We start from the raw sequence: 20974 nt of genomic DNA on the forward strand, positions 1-20974 counted from the left end.
TCATCAGGAAAACGAGTTGTGCTTCTTTAACAAACTGTTCATTAAAAAGAACTAAGATTTTATATTAACTACACCCCGCCTCTCCGTTCGAGATGTACAAGGTCGAGCACTTGGCGGAGATTTCCGCTGGTTACAAGCCAATCGCGAAACCCTCGATTCAACTCCTCCTCAAATTTTGCTTGCTGCTCCGTCGTCAGATTCTTTTGGACGGATTGCTGTATAGTCTTCATACGGTCAACCTTCATTAGCACTCGACGTTCGTATTCCATAGGCAACCGAAAGGGAGATGTCTGCAAGAGCTCGCTCAGTAGACGGCAATACTGGCTCTCTAGTCGGCCGGGCTCGGATGAATGATCGTTTTCATCCGCTTCCAAGCGTCGTTGTTTGGAAGCATCACTTTCGATGGGCACAAAAAGAATGTGGAACTCAGACGCCGGGACGAGGACAGGGGCATGGACAGACGTGTCGTTACCGGTTCCGGACTTGCCCATGGCTTTGTCGTCGGCCCCAGCGGACGCGACACCACCGATGCTAGTATTGCTGGGCCCAGGCGGGGTGGGCGGTATTTGCGGCATTTCCAATCGAGCCAATTCAACCGGATGCTTCCATTTATTGCTAGCGCATTGCAATGGTGGCCAGGAACCGTCTGTATCCGTATAATTCCGTCCACCACTACCGTGGTAGGGAGATTGGTGTTCGGGGACCACTGCCGCCGCCAGTCCTGTAGCCAGCAGGTCCTCGCGAAATCCATCGTAGTAGGTGTTGTAAGGGGCAAACTGACAGCTGCGGTTGTCTCCCACCAACAAAGGTGGACTCGGAGTGAACACGCACATTTGAACGTCGCTTGAATTGCTGACCAAAAGGCGTCGAGCAGCGGAAGTGATGCTGGTCTTTTCGCAGTCGACTATGTGTAACAATCCTGCAACGGCACCGACGACGATCGTACATCCGGTACACGCGGCAATGGTCGCGTGTTCAAACGGTTGCAGCAGATAAAAATGCGCATCCGAGCATTCGGAGATTACCAAATCGTGAAGACGAGACGGTGACGCAAAATTACTTGTGGCGTGGGGTTCGTGCGAAGTCACCGATGCGCCCGATACCGGTTCCGGTGGATTGGGTTTTAGCACAATCGTCTTTCCGCGTAGATGGACGTAGCTCAGTTCTTTTTGGTAAACGTTATCGGGTTGTGTCGCGCGATCGCTCGTATCGCCTGAACCGCCACCTTTTGTTCCGGACAAGCTAAGCTTCGCGAGTGCACTGTGGGCGGTTTCCTCTTCGTCCGCCGAGACGCCATGTTTGTTGCCGTCACCTCGTCCGGCCATGAAAAGTTCCATTTCTAAATGCTGTCGAATTTCTTCCTCTACATCCCCCAAAGGAATGGTAGCCATTGGCGGTGGAGACGCCATCTTGAGACTCGTCCAGAGGAATTCTCCGATCTGAATAGGAGAATCTTCGAAAGCTCCGCCGTGTGGTAGCTGTAGCAATAAATGCAAGCGCTCCAAATCATCCAGGGTCAGTTTGACGTTCGAGCCGACTTGACCGTGTTCTTCGTCGTGCTGTCGGCGAAGTTCATCCGGTGAGTATTTGGGGCGAGCGTTCGTGGAGCTGTGGCGGAGTCGTTCCGCGGACAGAGTTGGTGGAGGTGACGGCAAGGCCGCCAAGTGCATGCACGCGTTGACCGCGTCTTGGTTATGTGGAATGGCGGCTAGTAACAAAATCTTGCGCAAGTGTCGCAGCAAATAAGCCGTGCAGTGTGAATTATCGTTGTTCCATCCGGCGTGTAATCGAGTTCTTGTCCCAGAAAGAAGGGCCGCCGTGCCGGAAGAAGGGTTAGCACACAGTGGGAAACGACAAAAACAGGGGCACAAAAAGGACACGAACGGGCCCAAGGACTGGAGCAAAGTTCCCCACTCACCTCGGCGAAAGCGACGGGTGCTTGAACAAAGTGGCAAAGTCCACGTTGGCAGTGTTCCGCAATGGTTCCGTTCTGGCGTCGGATTGGCCGGTGGTCGCTCCGTAGAACCGTCGATCGTCCAGTCCAGAAAGATTCCGTTGGTAGGCGAATTCCTCACAATGCAGCAGCAAAAAGGTGCCCACGAGCCACGCGGGTAGTTCCTTGGCGGACGCAGTGGTGGATATTTTTTTCTTTTCCAGAGCCGTCACGAGCTGTCGTTCCGTAGGATTCGTGGTCCCGCTGCCCAAACTACTGTTGCTGCCGCAGGACAGAATGGGCGGAATATGGGTGGCCGTGCCGGGATAATCCGCCGCGTGCGCGCGGGTGGCCAAATACAAGGCGTGGTACATGGTTGCCATTTCCCAAAAGAGAGCCGCCGACGGCTCGGCCCAACCCAGCACTCGCCAGGCTTCGGAGATCCAGAGCGTGTAGGGCAACAGGGCCTTGCGGTGGGATTGTTCGGCGAGGGCGGAGGCGATCGCGAGACAAAGGGAGGGCGTGAGCTCGCGGGCGTGCTTCGGCGACAGGATGGCACCCGCGAATGCATGAGGTTTGGCCGATAAGGTAATCCCGTCGCCGTGTGGCACGGCAGACGAGGAGTCGACACCCACGAGGGTACGGTGTTCGGAAGAACGATTGTACGAATCGTTCATGAGTGTTGTCGAGTGTACGCCGTACTTTTACTGTCCTGTACTTTGCCGTGCCCCGTAACTGGTCTAACTGTTGTAAACAAGAGTGGTTTCCGGTGATTTGTCTGACACACAGTGTGGATTGTTGATGGTCAGCAACGCGCTCGCTGGACCAAGCTGAATGGTATCGTTCCGGTAGAGCCGAATACAATGTCAGGGAGGGGGGTGGGTGCGACGAATCTCTCTCTCTCTAGAGAGGTAGAGGTACTACCGATCCCCTATAGAGTTAGTTACCTACACTCCTCTAGCAAGGGCTCCGCCTTGCCGAGCCCCGTCAAGAGCCATTCCCGAATGCGACGTCTATTCAAAGTACGGACGCCTATTTCTCGAAAAAATCAGCGGCAAGCAGACGGACCGAAACGGTAGCCGACGTCGATCCGTCAGGCTGTCCGGCGCGCTTCGAGTCGCTGCACTCTCGGGACTTTGGCTCCGGTCACAATCTCACGCCTGCCGTGCAAGTCGACGAGAGGTAGCGAGGTGGAGAGGCAGGGATTACTACCTAGAGTATCGGGGCACTCGGTAGCCAGCCTTTCTGGCTACTATTACAACTACTACAACTAGTGCGACTACTAGTACTGGAAAGGGGGCGAACATCCTCTCGCTCCAATTTCTAGAGTCGAGGAATCGACTTAGAGGCGCCCCCGCCCCGTCCAGATCCGGAACCGGGTCGACCCATCTACTGGCACGGCACTCCCAGAGTCACATCCTCTGGGCTGTATAGGCACAACAAACACGGATACCGTGCGACGAACAAAAACACAACAAAGTTACACTTTATTACTTTACGCGCCGTGATTCGGGGGGAAAGTGTTGGTATCACTATGAGTAGCAGTGACGAAGCCGAGTTTCGAGACGATGTGCTTGTATCGAGTGAACATGCGAAGGGAAGCCTGCACGACGACGATGACGACGACATGCCACTCGCCAATCTCCTAAACAGTCGCAAACGCAGTTCCACTCGTACAGTCTCCTACGCCGACGATGACGAAGACGACGACAGTGAAGACGATGTCCCGCTGGCGTCGCTCGCCAAAAGAAAGCCAACGGTGACCTCCAAGCACACCAACGGATCCGTTCCCAAGTCCAAGGTCGCCACTCCGAAGAAGAAAAAGGTCGCTTCAGCAACCACGTCATCCGTAAAGAAAAAGAAACTGAACAAAAGTACGAGTACCGTTTCGAACAGTAGCAATGCCGATAAAACCTACGAATCGGCCTCCGCCGCACTCTACGGGACACAGTGTGACAAGGGATTACTCATACAACGATTGTTGTGCCGCTGGTGGTACGCCATGACGTGGCCCGATCCGGCAACCTTGCCCGTCCGCCCACCGAAACGATTCGACGCACTCGACGGGTTTACGGGAGTCTACGTCTGTACTGAAGGTGACAAGGTCGGGCAAATCCGAGACCTACGTGACAAGACAACCTGTCCCAGTTTTCAAATTTTTGTGCGCAAAGACGCGGAAGAGTTACGACAATTGTTGCTCAAGGCACTCGAGGAACAAAGGGCACAGCTAGTGGCGAAAGAGGGTTCGGGAACACCCACGGAAAAAGAAATCGACCAACTCGTCAAGTGGGCCAAAAAGGTTAACACAACCAAGGCGGATAAGGATGCTGTTAAGGTCCTAAAAGCCTCGGGATTGTCGATTCCGTAACGCAGGCTAAAACTTTAAAGAAAATACTGCCACCGTGATCCGCGGTCTTGGGAAATGAGGGGGTATACTACCGACATGCTGCGATCGATTCGGAAAATCAATCTGCCTTTCCGTACGAGCTCGTGTTTGTATGTCTTAAAGGAATTATAGAGCAGGGTTTGCTGCCTCGTCTACCCCGTCACTAGAGTCACCATTTTCCGATTGTAGGTGGAAGGGACAAGCGCTTTCGTATACACGCTCCGCATCTTCGACTTCAGTACCTGTTTCGAAGCAAGTCGTACCGACGCGACAGGAGACTTTGAGACCTTTTAACGATCTAGATGCATACCACGTTGGCTCGATTCTTCCTCTTTTCGGATATCAGGCCGAATCTGATTGCGAGCTCCGAGCAAGGCGTAGGATATGGCTTCGGCTGCTGCACTTGTGGGGGCACCAATCGCCACCGGAATGCCCTTTACTACGCTCCTAATCGCACCACGGGCTCCGGTTCTCTGGTACTCACGGTACGGAATGATAACAATCTTGTAGTTTGCTTCTTGTAACCCACGAGTGACACTCTGCAGAGCGTGTGGCGCCGCATCGGTGGCACGACGGGGTGCTTCAAGAGGACGAGATGGCTGGTTGGACCGGTCAAATTCCTCTCGTCCAAGGCGACCTACTTGATCCGCTACGTACCCAGCAACTCGCGATGTTGCTGTAAAAGCTTCATACACTAGCGTCGAAGCAAAGCTTGTCGTTCCCGATCGGATTGCCTTTTGCACACTATCACCGTTCCGAAAGGCTTCCCAAGGTAAAACAATCATATCCACAGCTGTCTCGCCAACCTGCGTAATGGGTTCCAAGGGTCTCATGTTTGTGACAAACTTGAGGAGTTGTGTACTACATATTTCCTGAATCCAGCTTTGGATCAGGATGGGAAGGACTTCGCCAAAGCCTGTCTTTCCTTCTATTTCGACCTTTTTCAGAGTCAATATCAGTGCATCGATTGGGCTCAAATTGACAAGTTCGACGAACGCTCCGTCTTTCAGAGCTTTTCGATCGACTTTCTGAGGAGTGTAATCAACTTTTACCTTGAATGGCCTTACTCGAAACAATCGAAAAAGCGGTGGTGGAACCTGATGCAATCCGGATGGCAAGTCTCTATGAATCTCGTCGTCCACGCTCAACTCTGTCCGAAAGAATTGACGGGCAAACCTTATCGCGCGTTGGTCCAAGTTGCACCGTAAGGGGAGAATTGTGACGGCAGCTTCGCAAATGTCGCTGGCAATCGCACCGTCGCTCGTCACTCTCCTTTCTGGATGCCAAGTGACCATCTTTGAAAAGATTGTTGTGAGACGTGGGCTCGTCGTCGAAACATGTATCATTACGAACGCTTACCTTCATCATGAAAAGCCCTTCCTGCGTATCGCGTGGGTGGTCCGCTTCGTTGAGCCACTCGCCAGCCATCTTCTTCGGATTGCTACCACTTACGGTTTCGGCAAGGAAAAAGTCATGGGCTCGAATATTCATGCAAGATACTAGTCGATGGTTGCTTGACTTCTCGAGCAAATCCAAGCGTAAGCGAATGCCCGAGGCCGAGAACTGAATATACTTGCCTGTCCTTCGCGAAAGAGAACGCAGCTCGGATTGCTCCTTCAGCGCCAGACCGCGCTCTTCTGGAAGTGGGACATTTTTAAAGGTACCGGCATCGATCGCATTTCCGTCTAGTAAATCACCAAGAAGTTTCGCTTTTCGATTTTTTTCATGTTCATGTTGATTGGATCTTGAGGTGCTAACGAATGCCGCCGTAGCTTTTGTTTTAGCTTTTTTACTGTTAGTGGAGGGTGTCTGTTCATCGATCACAAAATCGCCAGATTTGCAGAATGGGAGCTTCTCCCTGTCAATAAGTTCAGGCCAATCAAAGCCATCGAATAAACGGACTTTGACTCTCATATCATGCAAGACCAACCGGGTCTCGATCAATGGAAAGGCATCCGCCCCGGCGTATTTCTGTATGCCCATGTCGCCAGCGGAAAGCGGATCAGAAAGAGGTTGGAGAGGGAAGTGATGCGTGATAATCGTCAGTCCTTGGCTGAGTTCTTTTCCGATGCCAAGAGGTGAAGAGGGCGAGCCCGAAAGAGGGGGGTCATCATCATTTTGATCGTCCGAAGACTGTGAGATTTCTCTTGACTTCCCTAACCAACGCGCTGATTGCTCGTCACCCGGCGGAATAACGCCAACAGAGCCCGGTTCATCTGGACCGATGGCTGTCCAGTCATATCCATCGAGTAAAAAGTCGTCTTGGCGGTCCAAGACGGCAGCAGTCCCTGTAATGGGCTGCAAAGCGCTACGTAGCTTCAGACTTGCCAAGGCTTCAGTATGTCTGTGTAAAGATTCATACGACATCTCTTTGTTTGAAGCCTCGTCTACTAGAGTCTTTGTTACGAACGGATCCACCTTTGCCTTCAAATCTTGCAGTGCTCGATCATTTAGTGCTGTCAGCTCTCGGAAAGGCTCTCCAATAGTAGCAAGAAGATGCTTAAAGGAGTCCTTACACGCAAAAACTCCGAGCTCACCAACAGTAAAGCTGACTTGGACGGAAGGCTCCGATGATGTCAACGATCGGTGATGCGCAAGTCTTAATACTGCATCGAACGTATCGAGAATTACCAAAGTTCTGCAATTCATCGCTTGAAGAACACTTTCGGATGATGACGGTATGAAGTCCCGCTTATCCTTCGCCGAAACAGTCTGTGGGTTCTTCATAAGATCTTCTGCCCCAACAATCCTGCTATTTTCGAAATCATAGGGAAAACGGCGGTTGCAAAGATAGAGCGATACGTCTCCCACGGACAGATTAACAGCTTGTACAGGTGCCGCAGGAAGCAGGACGTTGCTGGAAATGCGAACATCCCCCAGACGACATATCAAACGCGAAGGCGTTTCGAACTGAACAGGGGAACTATAATCGATGTTGCAGTCCGCAAGAGAAATGAACAGGCGGATAAGCCTTTGTTTTTCTGGAAACTCGCCGCCGGAAGCGTTGGATTCGCTTTCACCTCCGGCAACTTGGTTGCCTTCTTTTCTTCCTTGCGTTTGTCCCAATAAGGAACAGAGTCGTTGTACCCACATTGTGTTGTATTCGTACCTACAAGTCATATCGTAAAAAGTCAAATGAAGACTTCTGTAAGGCAGTCCACCTGAACCACGGGCGCCCTTTAGATTCATCCAATCCAAAAGCATGACCGGACTTGACCGAGATATCGGGACAAATAGTTCAGATCGATGTAAAATGGGTGTCGCGAAAGATTGTGGAGCGCAGCTGCTTCGAACGCGTAATGCCATCAATCGTTCGTCGGTTGTGTACGTATACTTTTGCAAAGAGGGCACCTTTGATGGAACTACTGAGGGATAGCAATTGGATTAGCTGGACGGATCTGACAGTGAATGACAAATTTTTGACGATGAGCACGTACTTTCACAAAAAGATAAGTCATGAATTAAAAAGCGAGCTTGTTGAAACTGACGATCTTGCAGAAGCATATGTACTTGAGTCTGAGACAAACGCAAAGAGAACGTAAAGGAAGCTGTCGAATCCGTCGACACAAAATTGTGGATAGCCAAAGAAGAACTTCCTATCGATAGAGCCAGAGTTGCGATATCATTCGCCAAGTTTGAAGTATCAATAACACCGTTTGATTCAGACTGTTTCAATAGAGTGTCCACAGTATCGACCTTTCTCGCTGGTCGGATAAACTCCAGCATTTTCACCACAAAATAGAGCTCGCTGCTAGTAAGGTCGCCAATAATTTGGGGCAGAGATACCTCCAGAATCCTGCTACTTTCAACGGCGTTTTCGATCATTTCTATTTGAGGATCTCGTCCTCGTAGATCTTTGCGATTCAAGAAATTAACACCTTTCAAGTTCGAAGAAAGCAATTGTGTAATATGTTGCTCTTCGTCCTCGTCCTCTTGTCGGGCTTTGAACGAAGAAAGAGAAGGTGTTTGAGGGAACAACGATTCAGCCAGAGAAGGCTCGTTTTCAGAGACTGACGAAGTTACTTTCAGATAAATTCGAATGGAGATCGGTATACACGGGAGGACCTCGGTGCGCCCTGCGAGCGCAACAAGATCCAATCGTCGCACTTCGTCATCAAATGAGTTGGCATTGACAGTCGATAATGCAAAGAATATGGCATGGTGACAGAGAAGAGAAAGGTCGGGAGTAGCGTCTCCAAATAAATTTGATCGGGCTTCGATTGATACGTTGTCCAGTAATACCCTTAATGACGGCTTACCATCCTTGTTGTTTGTACATTTTTGCCCACATCGAACGAAAAGCGCATCCAAGTTCACTCTCTGTAGTATTGGAACGATGAGTGTTATCGCTGGACAAGAAACCTCAAGACCAAATCTTCGATCGCTTTCGCTCTTCGGCACTGCATCGATGTGGTTCTTTTGTTCATTTTGCTGTTGCGAGAATTCATCTTCACTGGAAAAGCTATGTAGTAGAGTTACAAGATGCGCAACCGTTGAGTGCCGATAAGTGATTTCCAAAGGTTCAACAGCAACCTCAAGCAGTGTGGATGAACGGTCAATCTTCATACTCAGTGAAATGCACGGTGCACCAAGAAGTATATCTGTCTGATCGGTATCCTGAAAATCTGCAGAGGAACAACGCAAAACGCTTCCAATTTCCACGCGAGAACTCTGAGATAGTGGATCAAAGCCGGCTTGTGAATCATCTACTTCAATGTGCGTCAAGCTGACACCAATGTCCGAAGTTAATGCAGACATGGAAGCAGTGACATTGATATCGGCAAAAGTAGCAAGGATATACTCTTCGAAGAAAGCTGGTCGAGACACCACGTGACTTGACGATAGAGTTCCGAAGGAGATCTTTAGTCCTGCTTCATCCAGGTTAACATGAATCTTTGTGTGTACACAATTATTTCCATTTTCAGGTACCTTGCCATCATAAATCGTTGATTGCTGCAAGACAGTTGAATATCGATAGAAGCTTTTGTCATTCGCGTCGAAAAAGGCGTCAAAGGTAATGTCGTTTCCCTCCTTGTCAGGGAGGAGCATACCCCCTCGTATCTCTCGACGATCTGCTAAATACCTCGCTTCCTTATACTGCTTCATAATACCGTCCAGTGTCTGCAAGTCTGCTTCGCTATCGCTGGCAATACTGCGAGTTTCCGTAGCGGTAGACTCACGAGATATAGAAGAAGTCTTGTTCGAATTGCTCCGCAGGACGTCAACCAGAGTGCTTAGATGAACCAGACAGACTTTGTTTGCCAGTAAATTGAGTCGTTGCTTCAGCATTATTTGAATGTCTTGTTGTAAATTTTTTTGTATTTCTGTATTGAGATTCGCATCGGCAACTTGATACTCCATAACTCGTAGTCGAACTTGACTTGAGCCGTCCAAAAGTGCAACTTTCGTTGCTGACATGGCTCTCTCCGCTTGATGATTTGAATTTTCTGCCGAGCTCGGTTGACAAGGCGTTTCACCGACGGTGAGACTGACAACACTGAACTCTAACACTTTGTGAAGTATCATTGTGTAGTCTGACGCATCACCACTGTTCGAGGCCGCTGCGTCATAATACGATACAGACTGGCAATGCAAGCTCAGCCAAATTTCCCGACCCGACTCCATTCCACTACACAAACTTATTTCTAAGTCGTTCAGCCGAACACTCAAACGCAACGAGGAATACACCGATTCCATGTATACAGAAAGTGTACTCTTGGTGGAGATTTGGGAACTTGCTGTCGAGCTCAAACGTACGGCGTCATCCTCAGGAAGTTCATACGCAATTGGCGTCTTCAGGGGAGGTCTTGCTGAAAAAGGGGCCGCCGGTTGCGGCTCTAGCTCTATTACAACCCCATCCAGCTCCAAATTAGCTACCAGGGATACTTTTGGTGAAGTTGATGAGGTCAACTCCATGATTCTCCAGACAAACGTGCTTGGTTGCGTTTGGTGATGGTCCGAGTAGCTTTCATCTGGTTGTATGTGCTCTTCCAGTGATAGCGCGATTTGCAAGCGAGCGATACGAGCTTCTCTGATTCGAAGAGTGCAGTTTACCTTATCCACAAGAATCTTTTCAATGTAATCCAAATTGAAGGCTACATCTTTCAACACAAGCCTTCCGTCTTGGAGGGACACTTCGATTGACTGATGTAATTTATCCAGAGAAAGTGTATCCAGAAGAGGTCCCAAAACACGTTTGAGCAAAAAGGCGTACAGGCGCGACTTCCACGAAATCATCGCTCTCGCAGCACTAATGTGTCAGACAAATGATCCACTAGCGACGCAAGCACTTGTGGACTTGTGGTCGACCGTCGACGATTGCAACCGAAGGTGGAATTTTTTCTTGGGACCCCTCGCTCTGCAACGAGAGGAAATCGATGCCGGCAGCTATCCTTTGTCCCAGTAAATATATGGAGACTAACTGCTGTGATCGTTTTTCCATTCACTTGGGATGGGGGCACGGGAGCGATCAGCGTTCGGCCTGAAAAGCATTCACAGTTTCACCTTTCTTTCTTCGTCTTGACACTGATACATCTGATATGTGTAGATGCATTTCCACTCTGTTTCTCTTTGTAAATTCTCGCGACTATGAAACGACTTGGATAAGACGTAACCAACTAAGGCAAAAGAACTCAATTTCCGGAAAAGTCACTTCTACTTATAGAAAGGGATTTTAAAGTAGAATTCCAGATTGTACGATAAGGGAAAGTATGGTATCTTTGCACCCATCCAATCTCAACATCAGGTAGCTTTCATGTATCGAGGCCATACTTTTCAAGGACAAGATCGTCAGATGCAACGCCAGACTTTGCCACAACGTCAAATGAGGTGACTTACGCAGACTGAGAGTAAACTCCTAAAGCTGGTAGAATGCGGCGAGATGCTAAAGCTGTTTATCGCAGACCAGCATCCAAATCTTGGCATGAAATCCTTGTGCTCCTGACAGCGACGAGTACATTTGTTTGTGCCTTAGTCAATCTAAGCCACCAGTCCTCATATGCTTCTCAACCCTCACATCGTACCAGTGTTTGTCAATTGGAATCTGGATACGATTTCCGCAGCTTACCACGCGTGAGGCGAGGACCACTAGTGCAAATGCCTGGAATGTACAGCTCAAGGAGTGAAAGTACCGCAACTGGACTTACGGGACCGTTGAAATCCAACGAAACCGAAAATCCTGTCCTCTACAGCGAGACATTTCAAATCCTTTCGGTGGATCTGCCCGAGATAAGCCCATACTATCGCCACGACCGACGAGATAAACTAGGGGCACCAATCAATGATACCGCTTCCAAAGATCTGAGTCGTCTGCTCGAACAACGTTTTCAAGCACGGAAAGCCCGTAACTTTGAGCAGCTAAACCAAGTCGAAGCCGGGACAACTACGACGTGCGAGTATACGATCATCCCCCAATCTGGACAAGGCTAAAGGAACCTCCTAGAGCCCATTTACGGAGACAGGCGCGCAAATGGCTCTGGAAGGCCGAAACCTTGTACGGACCCCGGGGGCATCCCTTGGTTCAGGTAGGTAATTTGATGGATACAGACTCGTTCGTATGCCCTTTGACGATTTCGCAAATACATTCGTCATTGATGCAACGGGAGCTTGGGCGAATGCAGGGGCAATTCGATCAAGTGAATGCAATTCGGTTGGAGTTATTAGTCTACGGTGTTCGTGTTCACGACGACTTTCGCCAGTGGACGACTGACCCAAATCACGTCTTTCTTGCGAATACTGCTTCGAAACATTCCCCTGCATTTCCACATGCATATCAATGCGATCCGTCTTCGCAATCGTCGACATCTCTAACTATAGATGGGAGCGAAGCAGACCGTCTGACGCAACGAATCGAGTTCCTGGTACGCACGAGGGCCGCGGCACTCTTCCGTGGCGACGACAAAAAAGCTCTGTTCATAGCTTGCAAGCTCTACATGACTTACGGAGTTGGAGTCAACGATACAACGAGGACATGGTCAATTGGGTCTCGGTTCCTGAAAAGTTACGAAAATGAATGGAAGGCTCCGACCATTTCAAAAATCTCTGAAATGAAGGAAAAAGTGTCGTTTACGCATGAGCTCTTTCAAATGCGTCGCCATTTTGAGAGCCCAAACTTCAGACGAAGCCAAAATTCGCATTTTTTTCCAAATGCGATTGTAGAAAAGCGAGTGGCTTCGATGGTACAGGAGCGTATTCACAACCGAGAAGAGGGTATGTTTTTGGAAGCTGATGCCATCCGTCGGGAACTTTGGTCCACTTACGTAAGTGCATTTTTTTATTTCGGTGCTTTTTGACAACGCCAATACTGATTTTCCTTGTTATTCGCCCACAGAATGTTGGAGTCAATGATCGGCTACAGCAGTACAGCCTGGGAGGAGTATTTGAAATTTAATAATATCTAGCAACAAAACCTGCAACCGTTGTGAATGCGCGACTGGTTGCCTTCTGTACTTGTGCGCCAAGGAATACAATGGCGTGTTTGGACATTGCCAAATCTGCTGACGCATTATTCGCAAGCACATCTTGTGGAAATAAACTCCAGACTATTGGCGTCTCTGTTGTGTCCTTAGTTTTTACGATCTATCTGCAGCTGGTATTGTTTGTGGATTTGCAAAACACAAAGTCACGGATGACCAATCAAAATAGCTTATTATACTCAAAGGTTCTACAGTTTAGAGAGGTTTCCGGGTGGAAATTTTCTCCGTGCGGATGGCCGAGTGGTCTAAGGCGGTGGTTTTAGGCACCATTCTTCATTGGCGTGGGTTCAAATCCCACTCCGCACATTTTTTTACGCGCTCCCTTGTGATTCATAATACGTTTCTCATCAAAGGGTCGGCACCGAGATCTGCCTTGGTATTGACGGTTACTTTTCCTCGGTAGCGAGAGTTTTACTGTTAACAGCTTTCATAGTGACTAGCCACTACAATGTTTTGCAATCATCATGCGTCAATTCTTTTTGTCATCGCAAAATCTGCTGTGAGGCAAAACATGGTCGGCAGCGTGGTGAAGCCATGTCGCTCTAAAAGGCTGAAGGGGGTTCTATCGACACAGACATCTGGATTTTCGGGAGCGTCTGTTGAAGAAAAGCTGGGTTTACAAGCCGAACAACGCAGTGACGAACCAGAAGTAGTCTTGTTCCAACGCGGCCCAGGCCGCGATGGACTGCCCCGTTCCGGTTTATTCTTTTCCTCTCTACACACGATCTATTGGATCTGGTACGGTTTCGATTTTGTGCCCGCCATCAACGCGTCTCCCGTTGCAGATATTCACATTGATCCGATGATACCCTTAGTCGGTACCGTGTTTGCCGCTTTTATCCAGTTGGTCTTCACGAGTTACCCGACACGTCTTGTGCACAAGCTCACGTGGAGGCCAACAGCACAGTCGCTTCAACTGTATACTTACAGTATACCATTTATCCGTCCAAGAACAACTCCTACAGTGTTTCCTGTAGGCGAAATTATGCTGGATGCATCCAGTTCGGATACCGAGCGCATTTTGAAAGAGTTCGGTGGCAACATAGGCCGTTTCAAGGGCCATCTTGGGATTTCGAAGCCCGGCGGCTCCTGGCCGCCGTACCTACTGGATATGCGTGAAGCATCGGACGCTCCCGAGCCCGAAATTTTGCTGGAGGCCCTGTTGTCCCCTACCGGGATGACGGTTGGCGGTGCAGGTGCCTTTCAAGTTCGAAAAACCGGAAGTGGTGAAGGAAAAAAAAAGAATCGATCACGAGAAAGCTCCTTGAAAAAAATCATACGTCAACGGCGATAAGTGACTGTTCGAATATCTCGAAAATCTATGTTCTAGAGTTGCCTTTTTATTCCGTGCCTTTATAATGCAAGATGTTAAAAACGCACTCTTCAATGTGCAGCGTGACAATGGCGAAAGAATGCTAACATACGTAACACGCGGGCCGACAGGTCCGCAGCATAAAATCAGGACTGTTGTCGCACTCACCCGCGACTGCCCAGAATGTGCACAGTTCGTGGTAGTTAAGACAGTTATGTAGTACGTTGAAGTTCTCTTTCGCCTTGCTGTGTACGTGCTGTTGCGTCTGTACCAGCCGATCGTGAACTTGTTGCTGCGTTGGCGCTTCCTGAAGAGGCGCAATCTGTGTCATACCAACATGCAGAGGGACACAGGTGTCGCAACTATGCCGACATTCCAGCTGCATGTAGCCCGGGTTCTTCTGGCATTCGCCAGCCTTGGCCCAATCTGGACAAAGGGCTTCCGAGTCTGCACACTGATACACCAGAGCGTCCACCGGACGATCCGAAAAGCAAACGTAGTGATTGAGGTCCGCGGAGGAAGGCATGCACTCTCCGCGCTTTGTCGTGGCGAACGATTGTGGTCTTGTTTCTACACCGACCAGGAGTGCAAGTGACAGAATGACCAACCGCATCGCAATTGGATAGCCGATGACGAATTTTCACTCGATTCCGCTACAGGAAGAAACTGGATTTAAACGAGGCAATAGACGATGTGTTTGACAGCGGGTACTTGCACTACGCCAATAGGAACCCCTGTAAAGTTGTCGATATAGTTGGCAGCCCCAAAATCTAGGCATTCGCTACTACCTACTACTGTTCTGGTGAGGGAAACATGCTCAGAGCGAGAAAACGGCAAGGGAGTCCAAAATGTGACCACTATGGTATTTCACGTCTGTCTTGCGCACGCTATGAAAATAGGGTTTTCGGTATGGTATCCAACCCGGAAATTTGAAAGTAATTCCCAGTCAAAGAATACCAAATAAATCGCAATTCTTTGCTTGCCTGACGATTTGGACATAGGACGCTATCGAAAAAATCCGTTGGTGGGTGTACCATTATGGACAGTGAGCGCGCTCCGGAAACCGTAGCGAGCCGTTCGAACGAGCCCGCCACGGTATGGTATAGTACCGTCCGCAGGACCAAGCTACCGCGGGAACTCAACAACGAATCCCTGTTGACAAACACCATGGCGAAACGAAAGGCCCTTATTGCCGTCGAACGTCAAAAGACCGTACCAATGACCAGCAACAACACTGCTAGTACTAGTCTTCGTGGGCGCCGTACGGGGGTGATCTTCTCGTCACAGGACGATGCCCCGCTCCGCGTCGACTCGGACGGTATGGAGAACGCCGACGCCTTTTTCGAATCGGCCCGGACGCCGCCAGCGATAGCAGTCACGAGAAAGGAAAAGGAAAATCGACCCCAGAAACACTTGCGATTTTCGTTGGACAGTCACGGCACCTCCGGTAGTCACGGTTTCTTTGACAAGGGCGCGCTCCGCCGCTCCCAAGCGACGCGGCGTCGGGAACAGTGGAGCCCGTCCGAATTGAGCAAAGTCTCGACGGCACCGCCGTCGGTGGACCGGACGCGGGAAGCCGCCGTTTTGGAAGAAGACGTGGAACAGACACGCAAAGGAGACGATCTGGATGATGAAGAAGGTGCCGACGCGGTATTTGAGAATCGACACGCACCGGGGAGTCCGGGAGCGAACGATTTGGTTGTCACCAATGATCCTTTCGATGACGATGGAGACGATATGATTCCGGAACCACCTCCGGACTCTCCGACGCCCGATGACGACCTGACGCAGGAAGATGATCACATGGAAGCCCCAACACAGAACGAATCCGATTTCCCCGTTGATATGGACGACGACGATGATCTCGTCGACGATGACAACGAAGGAGACGGGTTCCAAATGGCGGGCTCACCTGTCCCAGAAACGCCCGACAATGCGCTTACGGAACGTCGCCTTGTTGAGGAGAAACGATTTGAGGAGAAACGATTAAAGAAAAAACGCAAAGAAGAGATAAAGCTGGCGGCGATGAAAGCCTTCAATGCTGCCAACAAGTCGTCGTCGGAGGCTGACAGTGACGACCAGGATGCCAAGACGCCGAAGCGAAAAACCAAAGGACAAAAGAAGAAAACATCAAGGAACGCTGTCTTTTCTCCCAAGGGAATTCCCACTGGTCCTCGTGAGTACAACGCTGTACCCGTTTCGGAACTCAAGCAATCTCCTCCCGCCGAGGCAAAAAAATGGCGTCGCTCACGTCGGGCTCGGACCAAACCGCTCGACTTTTGGAAAAACGAACGCATCGTCTACGGCCCCAACGACTTTGACGACGATGAGTATGTGGGAGTCAAGAACATGCCGGTACCGATCGCATTTTCCTTGGCCCAGCCTACGCCATACAAGAAGCGTAAGGCTCCTGTTTGGATCGATTCTGACAAGGCCATAGCGTTAAAGAAGCACCGTGTGGCCGAGTCGTCTGCCGTGTCGATTGAAGAAGAGCCTTTCGACAGTAGTAAGCTGCGCAAGAAATACGATTACATGAACGGGCAAGACGCAAACTTGTGGGACGATGGAACTCACGAGCAGGTTTTTACAAGTACGTTTTTTTGGTCGGACACGCAAAGGAATATTGTTGTCTTTTAGCTGACCCTCGCTTTCTATTTTCAGAGGCCGTCGCTTTTCACGACGAGCTCGAAGAACGCAAACTTCCGCTATCCAAACTGCGCGCCAAGTCTGACGGTAAGGTAGTGGGACGTGCCGCACAGGCTTTCAACATTCACACAGAGGGCGACTACGTTGGCTACATCATGGGCAACCTTACACTACCTCCCAAGGCTATTAAGGACCCCGAATCGGTCGGGCCCTGTGCTCAAACGTTCACTGTTGTTAGCGGCCAAAAGGGAGCCATCGAAATCGCCTACGGAGCGCCTAGCGAAGAGGAGGGCTTGCTCGACGATGAGACGGCCCAGCGTTTTCTGCTGGGTCCGCGTGACATGTTCCGTATCCCCCCCGGCAACTGTTACAGATTGCAGAATCACTCCAAGACGAGCGAGTGCTACATGACATGGACAATTATTCGGGCACCAGTGAACCCTGCCGAATCGCCTTAGGCCCGGGAGTCTCTCAGGATTCGGGGGATCCCATTATATTAGTGCAGTGTCGTGGGGTTTGTGAGCATTGCTTTTGTCGTCTTATATTTCAATCTTATGGATAGTAACAAGTACTTTTACTTACAGTAGAATCGCGAGCAGTGGATCGCGGAAGACACTGTGAGAAGCACGCGAAATCTAACCTCCTTTGGTTCGTTGAAACTAGGTTTTGGAATTTGGTTCGACACAAAACTGACGGACAATGACCAGACTGGCTGTTCACTGCTCATTTGACCCGTTGGACCTCGAGGTCTCGCAGTATTTTTCTTTGGGATTCTATTCGGCCGTTTGCCAACACGCCGTTTATAACGAATCACATCGCTGCTCTCGCGGTCACAAAGACACGTATAAAAGTGAATGCGGCATAGGACGCCGTCGTGTTCTTTCGCATTGCCTCGTTGATTGAATTTCCACGAATCTTCGATTACTGCTGTCCCACAGCGTGTTATTGGACGGATTGCCACCGCAGTCCACCTGGTAAGTCTCTATTGTTTATAAATTGGCCATGGCCCGGTCCATGTTGACACGAGCATGTTCTTCCGCGTTACCGTTCTTCTCTTGATCCTGTTCCAAACCCGCCTGCATGCGCCCGCCGCCGCTTTGGGTCTGTCGAGAATTGCTGACGTGGCCGTCACGTGTGACTGTGAATGGATTCCGTATGTGCAGGTTTTGCCAAACAATATTAGGTCAGGGATACAGAAACGGGTATATAGCCGTTATTGTCAATCGACGCGTCCGACATGTACAGCCCTTTTCTCTCACAACAGACAGCGACTTGTTTTGCGTTCTTTTCTTCTTTTCCGAGTAGTCCCATCGTGAACACGGCAGCAACGTAGTCGGAGCGGAATTTGTTGGAGTAATTCGATACCGAACAAACGATCTTTACTTTTACACATCATCTTCGCTTTTCGCAGAAGGCTCTACACACTTCAACGCACGTATCGTTGAGTAAAACGATAAGGCTTCACTCATCGTACGACTTCGAGAACGATCACTGAAGCTTTTTGGCATGCGACGTTTGGCGTTCCTTTTGTTTGCTACTGTTGAATCTTCAGGACAAGGTTAGAGCTCTTATTCCTACTGTTTTTCGTCTGTGACTAGGAGGGAGAGCCGAAACCTGCAAGACCAACGGGGCGTACCGAGAGTGGAAGACGCACTGAAGTAGCGACAAAAGGAGCGTCTTCTTCAGCAGCCTCTGGTAGAGTCTTTTTTCGTCTACAAACGCACTCGATATTTTCCCATGTCTTCTGGTTCTTCTCTTTCTCCGCTGTACGCGCCACGCTTTGCGGAAGGTCTCCAAATGCCGGCGGAAGACTGTCGCGACTATCTACGAACAGGCCGATGCAAGTATGGGCCGTCATGCAAGTATAATCACCCAGCTAATGTACAAAGCGGAGGGGGTATGCGGGCGCCTATTGACCCTTCGGAACCACTCTTTCCCGTGCGTCTCAACGAGCCACTCTGCCAATACTACATGAAGCACGGCAGCTGTAAATTTGGACAAGCATGCAAGTTCAACCACCCTCCTCAGCTTAGCCACAGTTCACAAGTTGCAGGGGACACCCCTGTTACCGGCAATGGGCGTAGTACCGACGTACCTGTCGTCTTCAGTCAATGCGATGGTCCAATGATGCTACAATTTCTTCCACAACGCCCCGATGAACCGGATTGCATCTACTTTTTGAAGAACGGACGATGCAAGTACGGAGCAACTTGCCGCTATCATCATCCGGTGAACTATCACAAGCACCGCGCGGAGGAATCTCGTCGTCAACATCGAGCGCAACTTCAGGAGCAGTACGCGCCTCAAAAGGTACAATACATTGCCCAAACAGTGCCCAACGGAAACTTCAAGGGTCAGCACGTGATGTCTGATAACCCTTTGACTTTTATGAGCTACGATGTGCCATCCGGAACTCCAGGGTTCCAGCCAATGTCTCTTGTCATGGGAGCCGATGGTAGTACTTCGTACGCAACTCACATCGGGCCAAATATAGTTACCGAGCAAGGATCTTCGGCTTCATCTATTGCTTCTTCTTACGAAACGGCGCCAACAGGCTTTGATCAATTCCAAGGCGATCCATCCATGTGGGCTCGTGCTCGACGCAACGGCAGTGGAAATAGCCTGACAGCATACACGATCGACTCATCTAATCGAGGAGCGCGTCTTGCCATGACTCACAGTCCAAGCGAGGGTAGTATGGCTTCGCGCAGACATCGTGCGAGCTCTCACGGAAGCGCGAGCGAGAGCTCCTATCACGATGTGAACCAATCTGGATTGAGTCGAAGCGGTTCGGTTGGTTCGTGGCGCAATGATCGAGTTCCTTCCTCTACCTATGATCGCCGGCTTCCGACACAATACATTTCAAGAATAGACGGAGTTGTGAGCGATCAACAACCGCGTGGACGACCTCCTTCTATGTCCATGGCACCAGGACATCGACCCAGCCCCAGAAGCCGCAAACCAAGGGCGCACGGAGAAAACGATGAGGGCTTTACCATGATGACCTCTGCTCTGTTGAATATGCTTGACACACCGGAAGAGGCATCGACCGAAAGCTTCAGCGACGAAGACAACCATCGCTACCGCTTACAAGAGCCGTGTGAAGAGCAACGCCCCCTATACGGCGACCCGTTGGACGTCGAATCATCCATGTTTGAACGTTTGTCTTTGAATGGTGTAAAGCACAATTACCAAATTCGATCCGTATCAGATACAAACACGAGTGATTCATGGTCTCCAACGTGGCAGGGTTCCTTAAGAGGGCCAGCTTCCCCTCCTGCATCCTCACTCGATGGCAATGCTCAAGCTTTGTCGGCTATCCCACCACGCCATTCGCAAGGTCATAACACCCCACCATCCTCTGATATCGGTCTCTTTATACCCTAGAGAGTATTCGAGGATATGGTGTTTGGGTCATGGTTGCTCGCTAGGGCTTTCAATTACAAACTCATCCGCTTCACTCACTGTGCTACACTACAAATCAACATTCATCTGACTACTTCGAGAAGGGCCAACACATATCTGTTCAATATCCGGCACGCGATCCGCTGCAGCTTTTACTAGAAAGCGGACCAGACCACCCAGTTTTGGGCTCTATTTCGGAACCATGCAAATCGCAAATATACGTTTTTCGACACGCACGGGCAATCCAAACTTGTATATTACAATCAGTTTAGCTGTCCCGTTGCTCCATAATGATTCCTTTAATGCATCTCAATGGATTATACTTTCCTAGCCTTCTCGTCATCAACCACTCCCCCGGCCGTTTTGGCAATGCAGAGCATCGAATATATGATCGTGCCGCCATCGGCATATTCAACCGAGTAGCCGTATCGACCTTTCCTTTCTACTTTCATCGGAATTACACTTGGTGATCGTTTATTTTTCGTTGTGTGCGTTGAGACAATCGGACCATCCAATACCGCTTGAGCAACCTCGGCGCCAGGCTTTTCTGCAAATGGTGAATCCTCGATCAAATTACCAGTCTTTGGGTCTCGTGCGCGTAAAGACTTTGCTGACACCAGCTTCTGGATGGCTCCCGTATCAGACATGAATCGAACTATGAGAATATCGTCGCTTTTGGCCTTCTCGAAAGTCGCGTGTAAAGATTTAAGCGAATATCTTCCAGGATTATTGGGGAAGAGTATCACTGTTTTATCATCATTTGTACTGCCAAACTGCAATTTCAGCATCTCGCTCGAGACATTCGAGGCCAATTTTTT

The 20974-nt window shown here is 49.8% G+C and overlaps 8 protein-coding genes across 8 annotated transcripts; 5 read left to right on the forward strand and 3 right to left on the reverse strand.

The window, feature by feature from the left end:
* Nucleotides 1-24: 24 nt before the first annotated feature.
* Nucleotides 25-2610, reverse strand: PHATRDRAFT_49350 (predicted protein; the record flags this gene model as incomplete). Its single annotated transcript, XM_002184130.1, has 2 exons — nucleotides 25-1794; nucleotides 1919-2610. The coding sequence occupies 2 exons, from the start codon at nucleotides 2608-2610 to the stop codon at nucleotides 69-71; spliced, it is 2418 nt and encodes an 805-aa protein (XP_002184166.1). The 3' UTR covers nucleotides 25-68.
* A 602-nt stretch (nucleotides 2611-3212) lies between these two features.
* On the forward strand, nucleotides 3213-4301 carry PHATRDRAFT_49351 (predicted protein; the record flags this gene model as incomplete). The annotated part of the gene is made up of 1 exon (XM_002184008.1): nucleotides 3213-4301. Exon 1 carries the CDS (start codon nucleotides 3468-3470, stop codon nucleotides 4299-4301), a length of 834 nt encoding a protein of 277 aa, XP_002184044.1. The 5' UTR covers nucleotides 3213-3467.
* On the reverse strand, nucleotides 4287-10556 carry PHATRDRAFT_49352 (predicted protein; the record flags this gene model as incomplete). The annotated part of the gene is made up of 4 exons (XM_002184131.1): nucleotides 4287-4561; nucleotides 4630-5614; nucleotides 5679-7681; nucleotides 7757-10556. The coding sequence occupies 4 exons, from the start codon at nucleotides 10554-10556 to the stop codon at nucleotides 4446-4448; spliced, it is 5904 nt and encodes a 1967-aa protein (XP_002184167.1). The 3' UTR covers nucleotides 4287-4445.
* Nucleotides 10557-11089: 533 nt separating this feature from the next.
* PHATRDRAFT_49353 (predicted protein) lies at nucleotides 11090-12708 on the forward strand (the record flags this gene model as incomplete). Its single annotated transcript, XM_002184009.1, has 3 exons — nucleotides 11090-11640; nucleotides 11676-12577; nucleotides 12649-12708. Exons 1-3 carry the CDS (start codon nucleotides 11190-11192, stop codon nucleotides 12706-12708), a joined length of 1413 nt encoding a protein of 470 aa, XP_002184045.1. The 5' UTR covers nucleotides 11090-11189.
* Nucleotides 12709-13304: 596 nt separating this feature from the next.
* On the forward strand, nucleotides 13305-14087 carry PHATRDRAFT_40043 (predicted protein; the record flags this gene model as incomplete). Its single annotated transcript, XM_002184010.1, has 1 exon — nucleotides 13305-14087. The coding sequence occupies one exon, from the start codon at nucleotides 13305-13307 to the stop codon at nucleotides 14085-14087; it is 783 nt and encodes a 260-aa protein (XP_002184046.1).
* Nucleotides 14088-14208: 121 nt separating this feature from the next.
* PHATRDRAFT_40044 (predicted protein) lies at nucleotides 14209-14718 on the reverse strand (the record flags this gene model as incomplete). Its single annotated transcript, XM_002184132.1, has 1 exon — nucleotides 14209-14718. The coding sequence occupies one exon, from the start codon at nucleotides 14716-14718 to the stop codon at nucleotides 14209-14211; it is 510 nt and encodes a 169-aa protein (XP_002184168.1).
* Nucleotides 14719-15143: 425 nt separating this feature from the next.
* PHATRDRAFT_49354 (predicted protein) lies at nucleotides 15144-17209 on the forward strand (the record flags this gene model as incomplete). Its single annotated transcript, XM_002184011.1, has 2 exons — nucleotides 15144-16695; nucleotides 16767-17209. 2 exons carry the CDS (start codon nucleotides 15144-15146, stop codon nucleotides 17207-17209), a joined length of 1995 nt encoding a protein of 664 aa, XP_002184047.1.
* A 1279-nt stretch (nucleotides 17210-18488) lies between these two features.
* On the forward strand, nucleotides 18489-20138 carry PHATRDRAFT_49355 (predicted protein; the record flags this gene model as incomplete). The annotated part of the gene is made up of 1 exon (XM_002184012.1): nucleotides 18489-20138. One exon carries the CDS (start codon nucleotides 18489-18491, stop codon nucleotides 20136-20138), a length of 1650 nt encoding a protein of 549 aa, XP_002184048.1.
* Nucleotides 20139-20974: the final 836 nt, after the last annotated feature.

This window comes from Phaeodactylum tricornutum, chromosome 22 (assembly GCF_000150955.2).
Source record: "Phaeodactylum tricornutum CCAP 1055/1 chromosome 22, whole genome shotgun sequence".
Taxonomy (NCBI): Eukaryota; Bacillariophyta; class Bacillariophyceae; order Surirellales; family Neidiaceae; genus Phaeodactylum; species Phaeodactylum tricornutum.